The sequence below is a fragment of the Physella acuta genome, unplaced genomic scaffold, assembly GCF_028476545.2.
Source record: "Physella acuta isolate Inbredline_101_S28 unplaced genomic scaffold, ASM2847654v3 ptg000639l, whole genome shotgun sequence".
NCBI classification, from domain to species: Eukaryota; Metazoa; Mollusca; class Gastropoda; family Physidae; genus Physella; species Physella acuta.
Window position 1 is genome coordinate 244,027 of NW_026732158.1, and position 18,653 is coordinate 262,679.

The 18,653-nt window shown below is 39.1% G+C and overlaps 1 protein-coding gene across 1 annotated transcript; it reads right to left on the reverse strand.

Moving 5' to 3' along the window:
* Positions 1 to 24: 24 nt before the first annotated feature.
* LOC131948327 (uncharacterized) lies at positions 25 to 15,175 on the reverse strand. The gene is made up of 5 exons (XM_059309903.1): positions 15,023 to 15,175; positions 13,139 to 13,236; positions 3,831 to 3,995; positions 936 to 1,073; positions 25 to 166 (listed from the first exon to the last, which is right to left on the reverse strand). Exons 1-5 carry the CDS (start codon positions 15,173 to 15,175, stop codon positions 25 to 27), a joined length of 696 nt encoding a protein of 231 aa, XP_059165886.1.
* Between the last annotated feature and the right edge of the window lie 3,478 nt (positions 15,176 to 18,653).

Genomic DNA, 18,653 nt, shown 5'->3' on the forward strand with positions numbered 1-18,653 from the left:
AGTGTGAAAAATATTTTTATTCATCTAATATTCAAACGGACTAGATAAAACATCGTCTAAAGTTATCAAACAATATAATCTAATTATGATAGTTTTGTGTACTTTACCGTGCGTTTTCAAGAAGCTGTTTGGCTTGACATAGGCCCTAAACAGATATGGTTGGTACCTACAAGAGGAACCCTTGTTATGAGTTTAAAAATACAATACAAAATAAAAATGTTAACATGAACCACAGTAACGCATAAATTCATTTAAAGTTTGTATCAAATGTCTACACAACGTCATTGTTTGTGATGATTTGAAGAGACTATACATGGTACTGAGTGGCTTAGTGGCAGAGCGCTGGACTGCTAACCCGTTACTCTTGAATAGACCGTCCCTGAGTCCACCCAGCTCTATTCGGTACCGAACACGCGTTAGGGAAAGTAAAAGCTGATGGGCATAGTACTGACCACACTATCTCGTAATATGACGAAGTCACAGAAATATGTCAACTCTAATTTTCTTGCTCCGTAGACCGTCATATACTTACAAAATCAAAATTTTAAGAAAAACGTTTTAACTTTACAAACATTTCTTGTAATCGCTTGGAGGTTTATGTGAAATAGGCCTACGTTTGTGTCCAAAAATATTTTCATAATTGTTTTCTGCGTGTTTTTGGTCCTAAGGTTTTTTCTCAAGTTGTCAAACGACAGAACACCATTTTGCTTTGAAAAACAGTTCTTATGTTCTATGAATTTTTCGTTCAGGGTTCTAATTCTGTCTCTTATAACTTTTTTTATGCAACATAAAATCTGTATTAACTGTAAAAGAACTATAATTACACTTAGCTTATGTTTAAATATTTGTGGTAAAATCAATTGTTAGAAAAGTGTTCATTTTTACACAGCTGTTAAGATCTATTTTTCATTTTTTAAAAGAGTTAAAATATTTACGGTAAAACATCAAAATTTTCATCGGTGGTAATTTTGGTTAACAAACGGTATCCTCCCTCAAGTTCCAAATAAGCTTCATAATGGGTAACCGACACCCTCTGAGAGACTAAACTCAACACAAGAACTTTCCAATACACTCTGAAAAAAATGCAAACATGCATAGATACAATGATTAGGATAATCATCTAATACAATCTGATCTAATCCGACTTAATATCTAATTTTAAAAAAATAATTAAAAATGAGGGGTAGTCTCTAACAACTCGAATGACACGGATATACCGGCTCAGGAGTTGGACTCCCATTAGCCAGGCAGGCCTCGAGGTAACCAGTTGGACTCCCATTAGCCAGGCAGGCCTCGAGGTAAGCAGTTGGACTCCCTTTAGCCAGGCAGGCCTCGAGGTAACCAGTTGGACTCCCATTAGCCAGGCAGGCCTCGAGGTAAGCAGTTGGACTCCCTTTAGCCAGGCAGGCCTCGAGGTAACCAGTTGGACTCCCATTAGCCAGGCAGGCCTCGAGGTAGCCAGTTGGACTCCCATTAGCCAGGCAGGCCTCGAGGTAACCAGTTGGACTCCCATTAGCCAGGCAGGCCTCGAGGTATGCAGTTGGACTCCCATTAGCCAGGCAGGCCTCGGGGTAAGCAGTTGGACTCCCATTAGCCAGGCAGGCCTCGAGGTAACCAGTTGGACTCCCATTAGCCAGGCAGGCCTCGAGGTTAGCAGTTGGACTCCCATTAGCCAGGCAGGCCTCGAGGTAAGCAGTTGGACTCCCTTTAGCCAGGCAGGCCTCGAGGTAAGAAGTTGGACTCCCATTAGCCAGGCAGGCCTTGAGGTAAGCAGTTGGACTCCCATTAGCCAGGCAGGCCTCGAGGTAAGAAGTTGGACTCCCATTAGCCAGGCAGGCCTCGAGGTAACCAACTCCAACTAACTGGCTAAAGCATGGACTGAAGGCAGTCTCACGAAGACTCTCTAACAACTAATTCGGGACGGAAAGTGACGACTTGAAACATCTTTTTCTTCTCAAAGTAATGGACGCGACCCATGGAACTAAATTTGAATAGCCAAAAACATTAGTCGTCATTTAAAACAAGGAAGTCCAAACGACCAAAGAGCACTTTATTTTGAAAACGCAGCTAAGAACGCTTTCACGTCTTTTAATTATTCTATAGGCCTAAGTTTTTGCCTCAAATAATTATCATTACATTTTTTTTTTAAAAACCCACGTTTTCTGATTGAACTAAAAAGTTTTTTGTTCATTCAATAGGAGGCCAGAGAAGGGAAAGTACCGAACCTTGTTTTTATCAAATTACAATTACTAGGTTATGTCCCTTTTTTGTACAAATCAACAGGAGTTTAAAATGATCAATAAAATTTTTCCATGGATCAATTTAGTAATAATAATAATAATTGAATATTGTATTGTCATCGGAAACAAAGCTTCCCTGAAAATTTCAGCGCGCTAGCTAACAGGGAAGTGCCCGAATTTTCGATTGCAAGATTTGATGGAAAGACAAACAGACGCGAAAGCAAGTTAAAGAAAACGTGGGAAAAAATAGTTGCTACATTTTTTTTTGCATAAAAGTTTCAACACGTAAAAAAAATTACTGTTCACGGATACTGATAAATTAAAATTATTAAATAAATATTCTTGACAGATTGTATACACTTCTCTTCACAATTTCGTGCAATTATTTCGCGAGCATGTTTTAATTTCTTTCTTGTTTTGCGATGAACGTAAACCTGGCTAACTATTATGTACACACGAGCCGACCCGCGGCGTATCATATGCCGCTATTTAGTTGTTTTATTTTCTACTTTTCAGTAATTCATAATTTTTGAATTCGACAGTACTAATGCTGCCACTGAAAATATTTGCTTTAAAACACTATCAGTAGGTCGTTAAGGTCGATACCACCCTCATTTCCCCCAACTTCTACCCCTAACCCCCCCCCCCCCCCCTCCTTGAAACTCAAACTCCTCTAAGTTACCTCCCGTAAGTTTAAAATCGTTTCAAACTTAAATTTCTGCCACTAATAGCCTTCACTAAACCTGGCCCTACGATTGTAAACATTTAGCGTGAACCACAGCTCACCAGACCATGCAGGGGTGGGGGTGGTAGGGAGCGCGCTTACAGCTTGGTGTTCTCTATCGTCTCCAAGAAGAGAATTATATATATACGAGCCGGCCCGCGGCATAACATACGCCGCTATTTAGTTGTTTCTAATTTTCAATAATTCATAATTTGTGAATTCGACAGTACCAACGCTGACACTGAAAATATTTCTTTAAAACACTATAAGTAGCTCGTTAAGGACCATAACTCCCCCCCCTTCCTCCCCCCCCTCCCCCCCCCCCCCTACGTTTAAAATCGTTGGCTCTGCTTGTAAACATTTAGAGTGAACACAGCTCACTAAAACCATGTAGGGGTGGGGAGGTAGGGAGAGCGTTTACAGCTTGTTTTCTAACGGCTCGAAGAGGAGAATTATATATATACGAGCCGGCCCGCGGCATAACATACGCCGCTATTTAGTTGTTTCTAATTTTCAATAATTCATAATTTGTGAATTCGAAAGTACCAACGCTGACACTGAAAATATTTCTTTAAAACACTATAAGTAGCTCGTTAAGGACCATAACCCCCAACCCCCTTTCCTTACCCCCCCTCCCCCCCCCCTACGTTTAAAATCGTTGGCTCTGCTTGTAAACATTTAGAGTGAACACAGCTCACTAAAACCATGTAGGGGTGGGGAGGTAGGGAGAGCGTTTGCAGCTTGTTTTCTAACGGCTCGAAGAAGAGAATTATATATATATATATATATATATATATATATATATATATATATATATATATATATATATATATATATAGATGGTATGCATGCAGTAAATAACTTACGTGCTGGGGCGCAACTTAAGGCCGTAATGTTTACTCCAGAAAGAGGGTGGGACAGACCGGACAACGCCGTAGTTGGTATTGGCATCATACGTCATGGCAACATAATCAAAGTTGTTCTCCCCCACCATCTCGATCACAAAATAGGCAAGATCCTTCAGGCCCGGCCTATAAAAAAAAAACCGCATGATGAGGTGCAAACTCAAACACTGCGGCCTACAACAAACTTAAATAAATAAACCGGGAGTGATCTCCCCTAAACTTTCTCGGATATTCTTATATAAAATTACGAGGGATGGCAACTCAGGACATAGACAATATTTGTAATCCATTTTTAATTACTTAAACTTTTTATAATAGAATGGAATGTCGTAAAAAAAAAAAGAATTGCACACTAAGTGAACGCCTAATAAAATGTGCATAATAGTGCGGGATATTATTAGTAGTTTATAAATTTACGTGCGTTTTTTGAGAAATCGGAAATAGTGTTAGTTACTACTTCCGGTCAACGGAAATTACTCAAAATTTTATAAAAGGCAGAGAATTAAATCTTCTACTTTCGTGTGGAATTTCATTTATCTATCTGAAATAGTATTCAAGTTATAGGCTTTTTGAAAAATTCAAAGTAGAAAAAGTTCCACTTTCGGTTATTGGAAATCGCTCACAAGTTAACACTGATCTACGATTTTGATAAAATACTTATGTATGAAATTTCATCAACTAGCTGTAAAGGTACCCAAGTTATCGTGTTTACACACACACACAAAGACACACACACACATACATTCACACACAGACATACGGACAAGATTGCTAAAACTATGATTTTCCAAATCACATAGCTGTACTGTAAAACGTCGAGATTTGCAAACTTAGTACTTCCAATTACTTACAGTTACCCTTTGATATTCAAAAGTTGATAAAAATCTGCATATACTATCTCAAATGTATATGTCAAATTTGATCTATCTAGCGGAAATGATACTCAACTCAGCTTATAAGAAACCGAAGTGGAGTAAGTGCCATTTCCGGATACCGGAAATATCTCAATAGTTGCCAGAAAGCTACAAAATCGACACAATATTTAGATATGAAATTTCGGCAACCTAACTGAACCGGTGCTCGTGTTATCGTGTTTACACACATTCACACTCACACGTACACGCAAACAAAAAAAATCCAAACAAACTGATATTGTAAGAGTAGTATATTAGGTCCCTTTTGGGTCGCATTTGGGTGGCGCAAAGGTTATATAGCAAAATACTCGTGGCCGCAGGAACAATGACATATAACAAAATACTCCCTAGGGTGGCGCAAAGACATATAGTAAAATACTCCCACCACCTGGTGGTGGAGCAGTGGGGGTGGGGGGTGGAGAAGAGTGGGGGAGAGGGGGAGTAGTGGTGACCTGGGGGTGGTGGTGGTGTCGCAGCATGGGGTTTGTTTATTTGATTTCTTTGTATGTGTGTTTAATAGTAAACGGAGAGGGGTGGTTGAGGGGAGGGGTGAGTAATGATGGGTTTGAGGGTAGGGGTGTGCTAGTTGTACTTTGTGAATAACATCCATTAACCAGACATGTAACACCTGTTACGTATCGACCGCCCGCGAAGTTTTCAGGGCTGTGCGTTTTTTTAATGGGAATGTATTGATCGCACCCACGGGGCCATCACACCTAATTAAATTTTTTTGTTATGCTTCACCGAGTTTCCCCCGAGCGGTTGACAGGTTATGGTAATTTACGACGTACATTAAGTGCCTCTCCGTGAAGTACGTAGGTCATTATGCAACAACTGTTGTGCGACAGCTGGTGGTGTAATTAGGCGGATCAACCGGACATTACCTATTTTGTTTATTTTTAATTTTATTTTATTTTATAATTAGTTAAATTATTATTAACTAGTTACGTAATTTGATTTTTTTTTTTTTTAAATTTTTAAAATTTTTTTTTTTTAAATTATTATTTTTAAATTTTATTTTTAATTGTTGTTTACTTGTTGTTTAATTTAATTACTTTGTATAATTTATTTGTTTGAAATTCATTTTAATTAGTTTGCTGTTAATTATTGGCGACAGATATTACCAAGCGGGTGGTGGTGGTGGTGGTGGTGGTGGTGGTGGTGGTAAATTTGCTTAAGATTATAAACTTCAAGTTTTAAAAATCAACAACGTTATGGACCATTCAGCAACACAACGAACGGTTACCGAAAATAGAACATCCATTTAACCACATCTGTTACTTATCGATCCGTGATCCTTTGTTGACACGCGCTGCGCTTTTAATGGGAATGTATTGATCGCACCTACTGACCATCAGTATGATGGTCCATCTATGTGTAATTTTTTATTAACGAGTTACGTAATTTGATTTTAATTTTTTAAATTTTTAAATTTTTTTTTTTAATTTAATTTTATAATTAGTTTAATTATTATTAACGAGTTACGTAATTTGATTTTAATTTTTTAACTTTTTAAATTTTTTAAATTATTATTTTTAAATTTTATTTTTAATTGTTGTTTACTTGTTGTTTAATTTAATTACTTTGTATAATTTATTTGTTTGAAATTCATTTTAATTAGTTTGCTTTTAATTTCTTTGTTGTACGCCGTTTGAAATAAAAGACTAACACTAGCGTGTACTAGAAAGTGTCATTGTGTATAACATCCATTTAACCACAGCTGTTACTTATTAGCGACAGCTTGTACTTATCGATCCGCCCGTAATCCTCCCAGGCGCTCCCCGTGGTTGCTTAATAGCGGGCTCACTGAAGCGATCACAACAGGTAATTAATCGAAGCCATTAAGTCCCTCTCCGCGTTAAGTGTGGCGACAGCTGGTGCTGTAATTAGTCACGGCTCTCGGCTTTTTTCATTAGACTACAGCTGTACATGAACTATGTTCACATATCGTACGCCCGGTCATTCTTTGATCAAATTAAAAAATTTTGTTTCCACATGTCATGCGTACCGTCCCTTGCTATGTATGAAAGATTAATGGTTGTAACTATTCGCTTATAGCGAGGGTCAGCGAAAACAAAAATATATTTAAGGGTCGGAATTTTCTTTCAACCACCGTTAAGTCAGGTTTTGAGACGAAACGAAGTCTCGGTAGGTTCGTGTTTTTTAATGGGCGACAGGGCGACTTGGTGCGTTGGTACGTAGGTATGCGGGGTAGACATGTTTTTTACAAGTCTGGAAAAGTAATTACGTTTTTTATGACCGTTCCGATTTTCTTTTGATCTGACCACCATTTGACCACACTGAGCCAGATAAATTTAACAATTGTCGCAGCGGGGTTTATTTTAAGTGCACCCCGTGCACGCTTGTTTACATTTTAAAAGACGTGTCGCGTGTCTTCCCCTTACGGCTTCCCTAATAGAGAAACGAGAGGAAAGACAACTGTTCTAAAATTACAACAACCTTGTCTACAGACACGAGTATCGTCCCTTGTGAAAAAATTCGCGTCAGAATCCTTAACTAAACAGTCAATTTCTTTAAAAAGTTAAAAAATAATTTAGGAAGACAAGGGTTAACAAAATATATATCTTAGTCTTGCAGCAGATTACCTTCCCATGTTCGCTTTAGTATTACAGTTTTCATCAATCTTCTTTTTGACTTGAACTTCTTTAATTTTTAAGAAAGTTAACTTATACATAATACATTACGTCTAATGACAATTTTTTTATTTTTACCACTCAATGTATTTTCTTTTTCTATATCTTACATTGTCATCTTAATTTTTGATCACCTTAGGTGGTGGTAAGGTGGTAAGGTGGTGGTAAGGTGGTGGTAAGGTGGTGGTAAATTTGCTTAAGATTATAAACTTCAAGTTTTAAAAATCAACAACGTTATAGTACGTCGTGTCAAATGACACACCGTTAAAATGTCTACATTTAAAGTTCACCAAAATAATGACGTAAAAACTAAATATGATATGACGTTAGCATACATATCATTCAATCTAATCACTCTAAAGTACAAATCAATAATTTTGATTGATTAAGGGGCTGGGTGAGTTATTTTTATCACTATTCGCCCTTCCCCTTCCCTTTGTCCACAACCCCGTTCCCCTTCTCCCATCCAACCTTGCGTCATCACACTAACCTCAATACCAACCGCTAGATAAACAGACCGTACTACTACTCACACTATTCCTTGGACAGACAAAGGCTGTATGACAATCCTACAGACAAATATTTATTCAACTAATATTACAACCCCCTAGAAACCACTCCAACAGACTGGGATACATAACTTGTAGACACCACTCCTCGTTGAATATCTCTTGCACCCTACCTACATCGACAACTTTGTCCGCCACCCTCGCCCCCGTCCCTAGTATGAACTCGGTTACCAACAATTTCAAAACATGCATGTTCCGAGTTCAAAACCAACCTTCACCGACACTAGTATGAACTCGACCCCTAACACTTCCAAAACATGCCTGTACTAACTTTGAAACCACTTCGGTGAAAACTTCACCGACCCTAGTATGGACTCTACACCTATCGATTCCAAAACACGCATGTTCCGAGTTCAAAACCAACCTTCACCGACACTAGTATGAACTCGGCTACCAACAATTCCAAAACATGCATGTTCCGAGTTCAAAACCAACCTTCACCGACACTAGTATGAACTCGGCTACCAACAATTCCTAAACATGGATGTACCAACTTTGCAACTTACCTCGGTGTTAACGAAAACTCCCCTGACCCTAGTATGGACTCTACACCGACTGATTCCAAAACATACATGTTCCGAGTTCAAAACCAACCTTCACCGACACTAGTATGAACTCGGCTACCAACAATTCCTAAACATACATGTAACACCTTTGCAACCTGCCTCGGTGAAATCATCTCCGACCCTAGTTTGAACTCGGCTGCCAACAATTTCAAAACATCCATGTTCCGAGTTCAAAACCAACCTTCACCGACACTAGTATGAACTCGACCCCTAACACTTCCAAAACATGCCTGTACTAACTTTGAAACCACTTCGGTGAAAACTTCACCGATCCTAGTATAGACTCTACACCTATCGATTCCAAAACACGCATGTTCCGAGTTCAAAACCAACCTTCACCGACACTAGTATGAACTCGGCTACCAACAATTCCAAAACATGCATGTTCCGAGTTCAAAACCAACCTTCACCGACACTAGTATGAACTCGGCTACCAACAATTCCCAAACATGCATGTACCAACTTTCCAACCTGCCTCAGTGCTAACAAAATTCCCCGACCCTAGTATGAACTCGACTGCCATCAATTCCTAAACATCCATGTACCGACTTTGTAACCTGCCTCGGTGAAAACTTCACCGACCTTAGTTTAACTCTCCCTAACAATTCCAATGATGCATGTACGAACTTTGTAACCTGCCTCGGTGTTAACAAAACTCCCCCGACCCTACTATAGACTCGACCCCTAACAATTCCAAAATATGCATGGTCTAGCTTCGAACCTCCCTCGGTGAAAACGTCACCGACTCGTGTATAAAATCTGTCCCAACCAACTCCAAACCTTCCCTGGGCACCCGAATAAAAATAACTCACCCAGCCCCTTAATCAATCAAAATTATTGATTTGTACTTTAGAGTGATTAGATTGAATGATATGTATGCTAACGTCATATCATATTTAGTTTTTACGTCATTATTTTGGTGAACTTTAAATGTAGACATTTTAACGGTGTGTCATTTGACACGACGTACTATAACGTTGTTGATTTTTAAAACTTGAAGTTTATAATCTTAAGCAAATTTACCACCACCTTACCACCACCTTACCACCACCTTACCACCTTACCACCACCTAAGGTGATCAAAAATTAAGATGACAATGTAAGATATAGAAAAAGAAAATACATTGAGTGGTAAAAATAAAAAAATTGTCATTAGACGTAATGTATTATGTATAAGTTAACTTTCTTAAAAATTAAAGAAGTTCAAGTCAAAAAGAAGATTGATGAAAACTGTAATACTAAAGCGAACATGGGAAGGTAATCTGCTGCAAGACTAAGATATATATTTTGTTAACCCTTGTCTTCCTAAATTATTTTTTAACTTTTTAAAGAAATTGACTGTTTAGTTAAGGATTCTGACGCGAATTTTTTCACAAGGGACGATACTCGTGTCTGTAGACAAGGTTGTTGTAATTTTAGAACAGTTGTCTTTCCTCTCGTTTCTCTATTAGGGAAGCCGTAAGGGGAAGACACGCGACACGTCTTTTAAAATGTAAACAAGCGTGCACGGGGTGCACTTAAAATAAACCCCGCTGCGACAATTGTTAAATTTATCTGGCTCAGTGTGGTCAAATGGTGGTCAGATCAAAAGAAAATCGGAACGGTCATAAAAAACGTAATTACTTTTCCAGACTTGTAAAAAACATGTCTACCCCGCATACCTACGTACCAACGCACCAAGTCGCCCTGTCGCCCATTAAAAAACACGAACCTACCGAGACTTCGTTTCGTCTCAAAACCTGACTTAACGGTGGTTGAAAGAAAATTCCGACCCTTAAATATATTTTTGTTTTCGCTGACCCTCGCTATAAGCGAATAGTTACAACCATTAATCTTTCATACATAGCAAGGGACGGTACGCATGACATGTGGAAACAAAATTTTTTAATTTGATCAAAGAATGACCGGGCGTACGATATGTGAACATAGTTCATGTACAGCTGTAGTCTAATGAAAAAAGCCGAGAGCCGTGACTAATTACAGCACCAGCTGTCGCCACACTTAACGCGGAGAGGGACTTAATGGCTTCGATTAATTACCTGTTGTGATCGCTTCAGTGAGCCCGCTATTAAGCAACCACGGGGAGCGCCTGGGAGGATTACGGGCGGATCGATAAGTACAAGCTGTCGCTAATAAGTAACAGCTGTGGTTAAATGGATGTTATACACAATGACACTTTCTAGTACACGCTAGTGTTAGTCTTTTATTTCAAACGGCGTACAACAAAGAAATTAAAAGCAAACTAATTAAAATGAATTTCAAACAAATAAATTATACAAAGTAATTAAATTAAACAACAAGTAAACAACAATTAAAAATAAAATTTAAAAATAATAATTTAAAAAATTTAAAAAGTTAAAAAATTAAAATCAAATTACGTAACTCGTTAATAATAATTAAACTAATTATAAAATTAAATTAAAAAAAAAAATTTAAAAATTTAAAAAATTAAAATCAAATTACGTAACTCGTTAATAAAAAATTACACATAGATGGACCATCATACTGATGGTCAGTAGGTGCGATCAATACATTCCCATTAAAAGCGCAGCGCGTGTCAACAAAGGATCACGGATCGATAAGTAACAGATGTGGTTAAATGGATGTTCTATTTTCGGTAACCGTTCGTTGTGTTGCTGAATGGTCCATAACGTTGTTGATTTTTAAAACTTGAAGTTTATAATCTTAAGCAAATTTACCACCACCACCACCACCACCACCACCACCACCACCCGCTTGGTAATATCTGTCGCCAATAATTAACAGCAAACTAATTAAAATGAATTTCAAACAAATAAATTATACAAAGTAATTAAATTAAACAACAAGTAAACAACAATTAAAAATAAAATTTAAAAATAATAATTTAAAAAAAAAAAAATTTTAAAAATTTAAAAAAAAAAAAAATCAAATTACGTAACTAGTTAATAATAATTTAACTAATTATAAAATAAAATAAAATTAAAAATAAACAAAATAGGTAATGTCCGGTTGATCCGCCTAATTACACCACCAGCTGTCGCACAACAGTTGTTGCATAATGACCTACGTACTTCACGGAGAGGCACTTAATGTACGTCGTAAATTACCATAACCTGTCAACCGCTCGGGGGAAACTCGGTGAAGCATAACAAAAAAATTTAATTAGGTGTGATGGCCCCGTGGGTGCGATCAATACATTCCCATTAAAAAAACGCACAGCCCTGAAAACTTCGCGGGCGGTCGATACGTAACAGGTGTTACATGTCTGGTTAATGGATGTTATTCACAAAGTACAACTAGCACACCCCTACCCTCAAACCCATCATTACTCACCCCTCCCCTCAACCACCCCTCTCCGTTTACTATTAAACACACATACAAAGAAATCAAATAAACAAACCCCATGCTGCGACACCACCACCACCCCCAGGTCACCACTACTCCCCCTCTCCCCCACTCTTCTCCACCCCCCACCCCCACTGCTCCACCACCAGGTGGTGGGAGTATTTTACTATATGTCTTTGCGCCACCCTAGGGAGTATTTTGTTATATGTCATTGTTCCTGCGGCCACGAGTATTTTGCTATATAACCTTTGCGCCACCCAAATGCGACCCAAAAGGGACCTAATATACTACTTGTAAGTCTAATAAAGCCTAGACTTTCTTCGGCGAAGGGGGGCTAGGCCCCCCCCCCCCCCCTCTGAAGAGATCACTTGAAGAAACTCTGCTGCATGCTAGTTAAGACCAACTGTATACATTTTTCATAGTGTCAGAAAATTTAAAATGTACAATGTGTACGTTCTGGTAGAATAAAGTAATGTGTCTCCGTGACTGCTTTCTTTTAAAGTAGGCCTATCAGAATTAAGGGGTGATCCATGAATGACGTCACGCTTTTTGACGATTTTTACCTCCCTCCCCCTTCCCTCCTTCCTACATCGTCACAAAAAGCCAGACCTCCCCTACCCATAAAATGACGCTACAACTCAGCCTACAACCCCCCCCCCCCTGAAAATTGAAGTTGAATTGTTCTTAAAATACGATATTTTTCCAAAATCGTGTCTGAACTCTGTCAACATAGAGTACTTTTAATCAATCCCTGTTACGATTTATTAAAACAGTTTTCTAAAACACGAAATAACGGCTGAAATTCGTTTTTTAACATTGCCTTTTTATTATCCGAAAATGTGACGTCACACCATCTGGAACCCCCCCCCCCCCCCTTCCCCCTCATCACACACCGTCACCGATTTACGCCCCCCCCCCCTGACTTCATTTGTGGATGACCCTACTAAATGTGTTTCCTGAAGGTGAGTCCAGAGGCGTAGCGACCCTTCCCGACACCCGTGGACAATCTTTAGATTTGCACCCCACCCCCTCTCAAGATTTTGATTTGCCACCCCCCCCCCTCAAACTTTCGATTTGCACCCCCCTTTAATTAAGCTTTCAATTTACTTTTCCAAACCATTTTGACTCTCCCTCAGGTCGGCGCCCGGGGACGTATGTCCCCCCCCCCCCCCCTGCCCCCCCCCCCATCGCTACGCCTCTGGGTGAGTCAGTTTGAGTCCGTTAAATAAAGTGTATTACAAGGAGACAAATCTGTGGACCGTCCTTGTGTTCTGTTTCAGCGCTGCTTCATACGTTGCCTCCACCTGCCGACCGCTTCTGTAATTCAGATAACGTATCTGTGAATTAGAAGAGACAGATGCCATTATCGCAGGGGTCGGCAACCTGCGGCTCGCGAGCCGCATGCGGCTCTTTTGATGTCAAAATGCGGCTCTCCAGCTCCTGGCATAAACATAAACAGTTATATTATTTCATATTCAAAACAAATATTAGACTATAAAGAAACACAACTTTAAACAGGATAAAAACACTCATTAGAGAACAGTGAGAATAGGTGCAGTAGAAAGTATACGGACAGCCGCTTGGGCACCAGGCACAGCCCAACGGCCGTTCTATAGACAGCCCCGTGGCAACAATTCCATGCTTGCCACTGCCCAAGGGCCGGCTTTTTCAAATATCATTGAATGGGGGAATGTTATTTTATTCAGAATGCATTCCTCTACCTATCATTAATCAATAATTTGACCTGAGTGACGTAGTTTTTTTTTTTAGTAATTAGCTTCCTACGGTCGAGCTGGGTACTGGACGGTGGGGTACGAGTTTACACTGGGCTCTGTGGGGTGGAAGATAAGCCTGGTGAGAATCGAAGGACAGAAGCGACCGATACACGGTAATCAAACCAATATCCAAGCCAGTTAGTCGGAGTAGGCCGTGTTGAGGCCTGTCCGGCTAATGGGAGACAACTCCTAGTCGGTGGAGTCCGTAAAGAAAGACAAAAACAGCTTGAGATAGCCCTAGTGTTATATTATTTCATTACTAATTTTATAACTCTGCCGAAACATGTGTATGTTTTTATATGAATAAATATTATTTTATATTTAAAGCTATTTATTTTAAATAACAAATCAAAGTTATTTACATAATCCTAATCAAATACCAAATATTGAAGAAAAAATGTGGCTCTTTAAAAACTGGGAAATTTTGTAAATTGTAACTTTTGGCTCTTCCGTCTCAAAAAAGTTGCCGACCCCTGTCATAGGGGGCTCGTCAGTAAATAACGTCACAGTCATAGGTGGGTGGGGGTGGGGGGTCCGTAACTTTGTGACGGTGTGTGATTATCATATATGAATTTATTGCAGATTAGACATTGTGTAGGCAGTTTCTTATAATCAAATAAATATTTAACGAGTACAAGGGGGTCGGCGTGGTCGAGTAGGTAAAGCTCATGGTAAAGCTCGTAAGCTGGGGACAGACACTATTCTAGGAGAGACAACTCCGAAATCAAACAACTGCTGCCTTGTAGTTTGTTCTTGGTTGGACAAAGGCTATGGAAACAAATAAACAAGTTAATTAAAAAAGTCTAGTGACATTTATGCGCAATTTCCTTATGTTATCTAAAAATAGCTCTGACGTATAATGATAGGGTGCGTTCAAGCTAGAAGAGCGATCGGTTTGTAGGTGTTTATGTAATTTTTAAATTTGTGACCGAACGAGAGGATATTTTTGAAAACTTTCTTCGGCAATATTGTTCTAAATTATGGCAGGAATCGATTGGTACATGTTTCAAGTCGCTAAGTGGTCTGGTTGCCGAGATATGGGCCAAAAACTGCATTTTTTCGAGGTTTTTTGGCTTTTACGGGAAATACATGAAAGAAACCCGGAATTTTTATGGCCTATGCTCATTCTCGTAACTTGCTTAACATAATTGCTTTTGGAACTAGTCATCGATATTGCTTCGTTGAGGAGGAGATACGACTTAAAGCCCGGACACACATTCATCCATTCATTCATCCATCCATCCATTCCCAGAAATGACGAGTTAATAAACGCAATTCTCCAGAATGGAAATTGCGCTAAAAAAAAAAAGAAAAGCAGGCAGAAATCGGAGTCAGTAGCGAAACTTACCTGAACGATACTATCGGTGTGTAAACCAAGAAAAGTTATCTCGTAGGTAAAGCCAGTTTTGACGGGATTAGGCCCCCACAAGTACATAGCATCAGTAGCAGCAGCTACATATCCTGTGTCGAGATGGGAAATATTTCTCTTAGCGGCTAACATAACAACCTCTCCCAGATTCCAAGAATAACCGACACCTACACCTCGTACACTTTTTCTTAAGAGAGTAATGTATTGGTACATAAATAGGAATACGTTTCTTTGTATGTTTCACTCGGCTGGCTTCCTAATGTTTGGAATTCGTTTCCCAAAATAGTAACTATAAAGAGCAGCTAATATAACACCATCTTCCACATGTCTACGTGACAAGTGTAAATATTAACCTTTTTCTTAAGAAAGTAATGCGTTGGGACATATTTCTTCAAATACTTCTCCCGACTGCTGTATTGTATTGAAACCTATTTCGTTAAATACTTCACTCGGCTGCTGTACAGTGTTTCTTCCAGACTTTTTTCTCCGGGGGGGCACTTGAAATCTTCGGGGGGGGCGGTAAACTTTCTTCGGGGGGGCGGACACTGTTAAAAGTATATATTTTCTATATAAATTATATAAATTTCATTTCGTTCGGGGGGGCGGTAAAAAATTTTCGGGGGGGCTCCGCCCCCCCGAAGAGATGCCTGGAAGAAACTCTGCTGCTGTATTGAAACATATTTCTGCTGTATTGGGACATATTTCTTTAAATACTCGACTACTTTTGTTAATGTATTGAATTCGATCAAAGGCAATAATCCCTAGCATTTTTACCACGAAAAAAATTAGTCGAAAATAAAGCCGTTTCACTAAAACCTAACTCAAAACTATACATAAACCAAACTGCCAGAAGCAGAGGCGTAGCGGGGGGGGGGGGGGGGGGGGGGGGTCGGGGATGGGAGAGGCGGACCGCACCCAGTTACACCACTTAGGAGGGTGACACCAAGGCAAAAAATAGCAAAATATATAGAGAAAAATTATAATTCCACTTGATTAAGTGATTAATTCGAGTGTTAAATAGTCTGTTAAGAGGTGCAAAACGAAAGTTTGAGGGGGGGGGGGGGGTGCAAATCGAAAATTTAAAGTTTGTCCCCGGGAAGGGTCGCTACTACGCATCTGGGGGGTGACACTATTAAGTGCCGCACCGGGTGGCACCTCGCCACTGACCAGAATAAGATGTAAGACTCCATCGCCGTTAATCTAATCCTAACAGTTTCCACTTTACGGACATGACTTAGTCTTGAAGTTAAGCATAAAGATTTCAACGTAGGCCTACTGATCATCTTACCTATTTTAGCCATCCAGAGAAAGCACACTAAAAGCAAGTTTCTTCCGTACATTGTGAGCCTTTCTCCTAGTCCAAAATACGTGTAAAAATATTTGTTGTAGATCACATTATGTCAGTTATCTGTCAAGAAGCAATAACAACTATTTATGGCGTGCGACACTCAGCGAGTGGCTATTAGAGACATTTAAAAATATAGTAATCTTGTGGGGTGAGTTGAAGTGATTTTTATTGTACGAGCCGACCCGCGGCATAACATACGCCGCTATTTGGTTGTTGTTTTTTCTACCTTTTAGTAATTCATAATTTGTGAATTCGACAGTACCAACGCTGCCACTGAAAATATTTCTTTAAAACACTATAAGTAGCTCGTTAAGGACGATACCCCCCCCCCCCCCCCACACCCTCACCCCCCCTCCCTCCGTTAAAGTAAACTCCACTTAGTTACCCCACCCTCCTACGTTTAAAATCGTTTCAAACTAAATTATCTGCCCCTAATAATCGTCACTAAACCCGGCTCTGTAAACATTTAGAGTGAACCACAGCTCACCAGACAATGTAGGGGTGGGTGTGATAGGGAGCGCGCTTACAGCTTGTTTTCTAGCGTCTCCCAGAAGAGAATTATATATATAGATAGATGGCTCGAGTTTTTCTTCTTCGTCGTTCTTAAATTTAGTTTAGGAAGGGATCCCCTTTAACACAATTATTTAATAACTTCATAACCTTATACCAATAAGACTAGCAGAGGCGTAGTGAGAGGGGGGGGGGGACACATGTCCCCGGGCGCCGACTCTAGGGGGCGCCAAAATGGGTTGGAAAAATAAATTGGAAAGTTGTGGGAGGTGCAAATCGAAAGTTCGTCCCCAGGCGCCGGGAAGGGTCGCTACGCCTCTGAAGACTAGTATTGTGAACAATGTATAATTCTCACATCACTTTGAATCCATTACGTAGCGAACGTTTCTACATTGTAACATCACTGACTTGAAGCCAAATGGCGTTTACAGAGTTGTTAGTAAAAGGTGTACCAATCACCGGACCTTGCGAGTTCATGCGGTTCTCGGCGTCGAACGACATACCAATGCAGAGGCGTAGCGAGGGGGGGACGAGGGGGGGGGGGGCGGGGGGACGTATGTCCCCGGGCGCCGACCTTAAGGAGGGAGCGCCAAATTGAAAGTTTGAAGGGGTGCAAATGAAAAGTTCGAGGGGGGGGAGTGCAAATCGAAAGTTTGTCCCCGGGCGCCGGGAAGGGTCGCTAAGCCTCTGTACCAATGCCACCCTTCGCCATGTTTTAAATTCTCCCCGCGAAACTTTGGCCGGGTTGAATGAAGGATAGTTTATTGGATCATGATACAACACAAGTCGGGAGATAGACAGCTGTATTCATATTCTCGCCAAATTAGATACTGTACTGATACTTCTTATAAAGTATCGAAAGCATATGGGGTGGGGGAGGGGACTCGGTGGTGGTGGTGGGGGAGGGGGCGGTGTGTTCAAAATTGATAGTTCAAAATTGTCCTTGCAAAACCATTAATTGTGTACTTATAAATGTTGCGTTGATTCATGATGGGTAGGTTACAATTCAGAAAGGCAGACATACCATCGTATATATATATATATATATATATATATATATATATATATATATATATATATATATATATATATATATATATATATATATTGTTACGGGTCATTTGTAGGTTAGACTACAATAGGATAGGAAGATCTAGGATTAGGGGAGAGTGAGTGTGTGAGTTGAGTTTACCCTAGAATATTGTTAACCCAGGTGTGTTTATGTATTGTTATCCCAAGGTCGAATGCGGTATAAAAGTTGGAGTGAACGATTGTCAGGGGTCAGTTGGTAGTGGTTAGGTTGAGGGCTATACTGTAAGATGAATATGTAAGACCGAATAAACGTATTGAACGTTAACCCGAGTCGTTCTTGAATTTGAAACCAACCCAGAACGCAACATATATATATATATATATATATATATATATATATATATATATATATATATATATATATATATATATATATATATATATATATATATGTATATATATATAAATATATATATATATATATATATATATATATATATATATATATATATATATATATAAATATATATATATATATATATATATATATATATATATATATATATATATATATATATATATATATGTATATATATATATATATATATATATATATATATAATGTGTGTGTGTGTATGTATGTATATATAATTATATATATATATACTTATATACATATAAATATATTATGTATATATATAACTATACACATAAATACAT

Coding starts and splice junctions, on each gene's coding strand:
- LOC131948327 (XM_059309903.1), bottom strand. CDS start 15,175: ATGTTAGCCGCTAAGAGAAATATTTCCCATCTCGACACAGGATATGTA. Junction 3,996..13,138: donor GTCCACAGATTTGTCTCCTT/GTAATACACTTT, acceptor TTTTTTTTATAG/GCCGGGCCTGAAGGATCTTG. Junction 167..935: donor GAAAATTTTGATGTTTTACC/GTAAATATTTTA, acceptor TTCCTCTTGTAG/GTACCAACCATATCTGTTTA.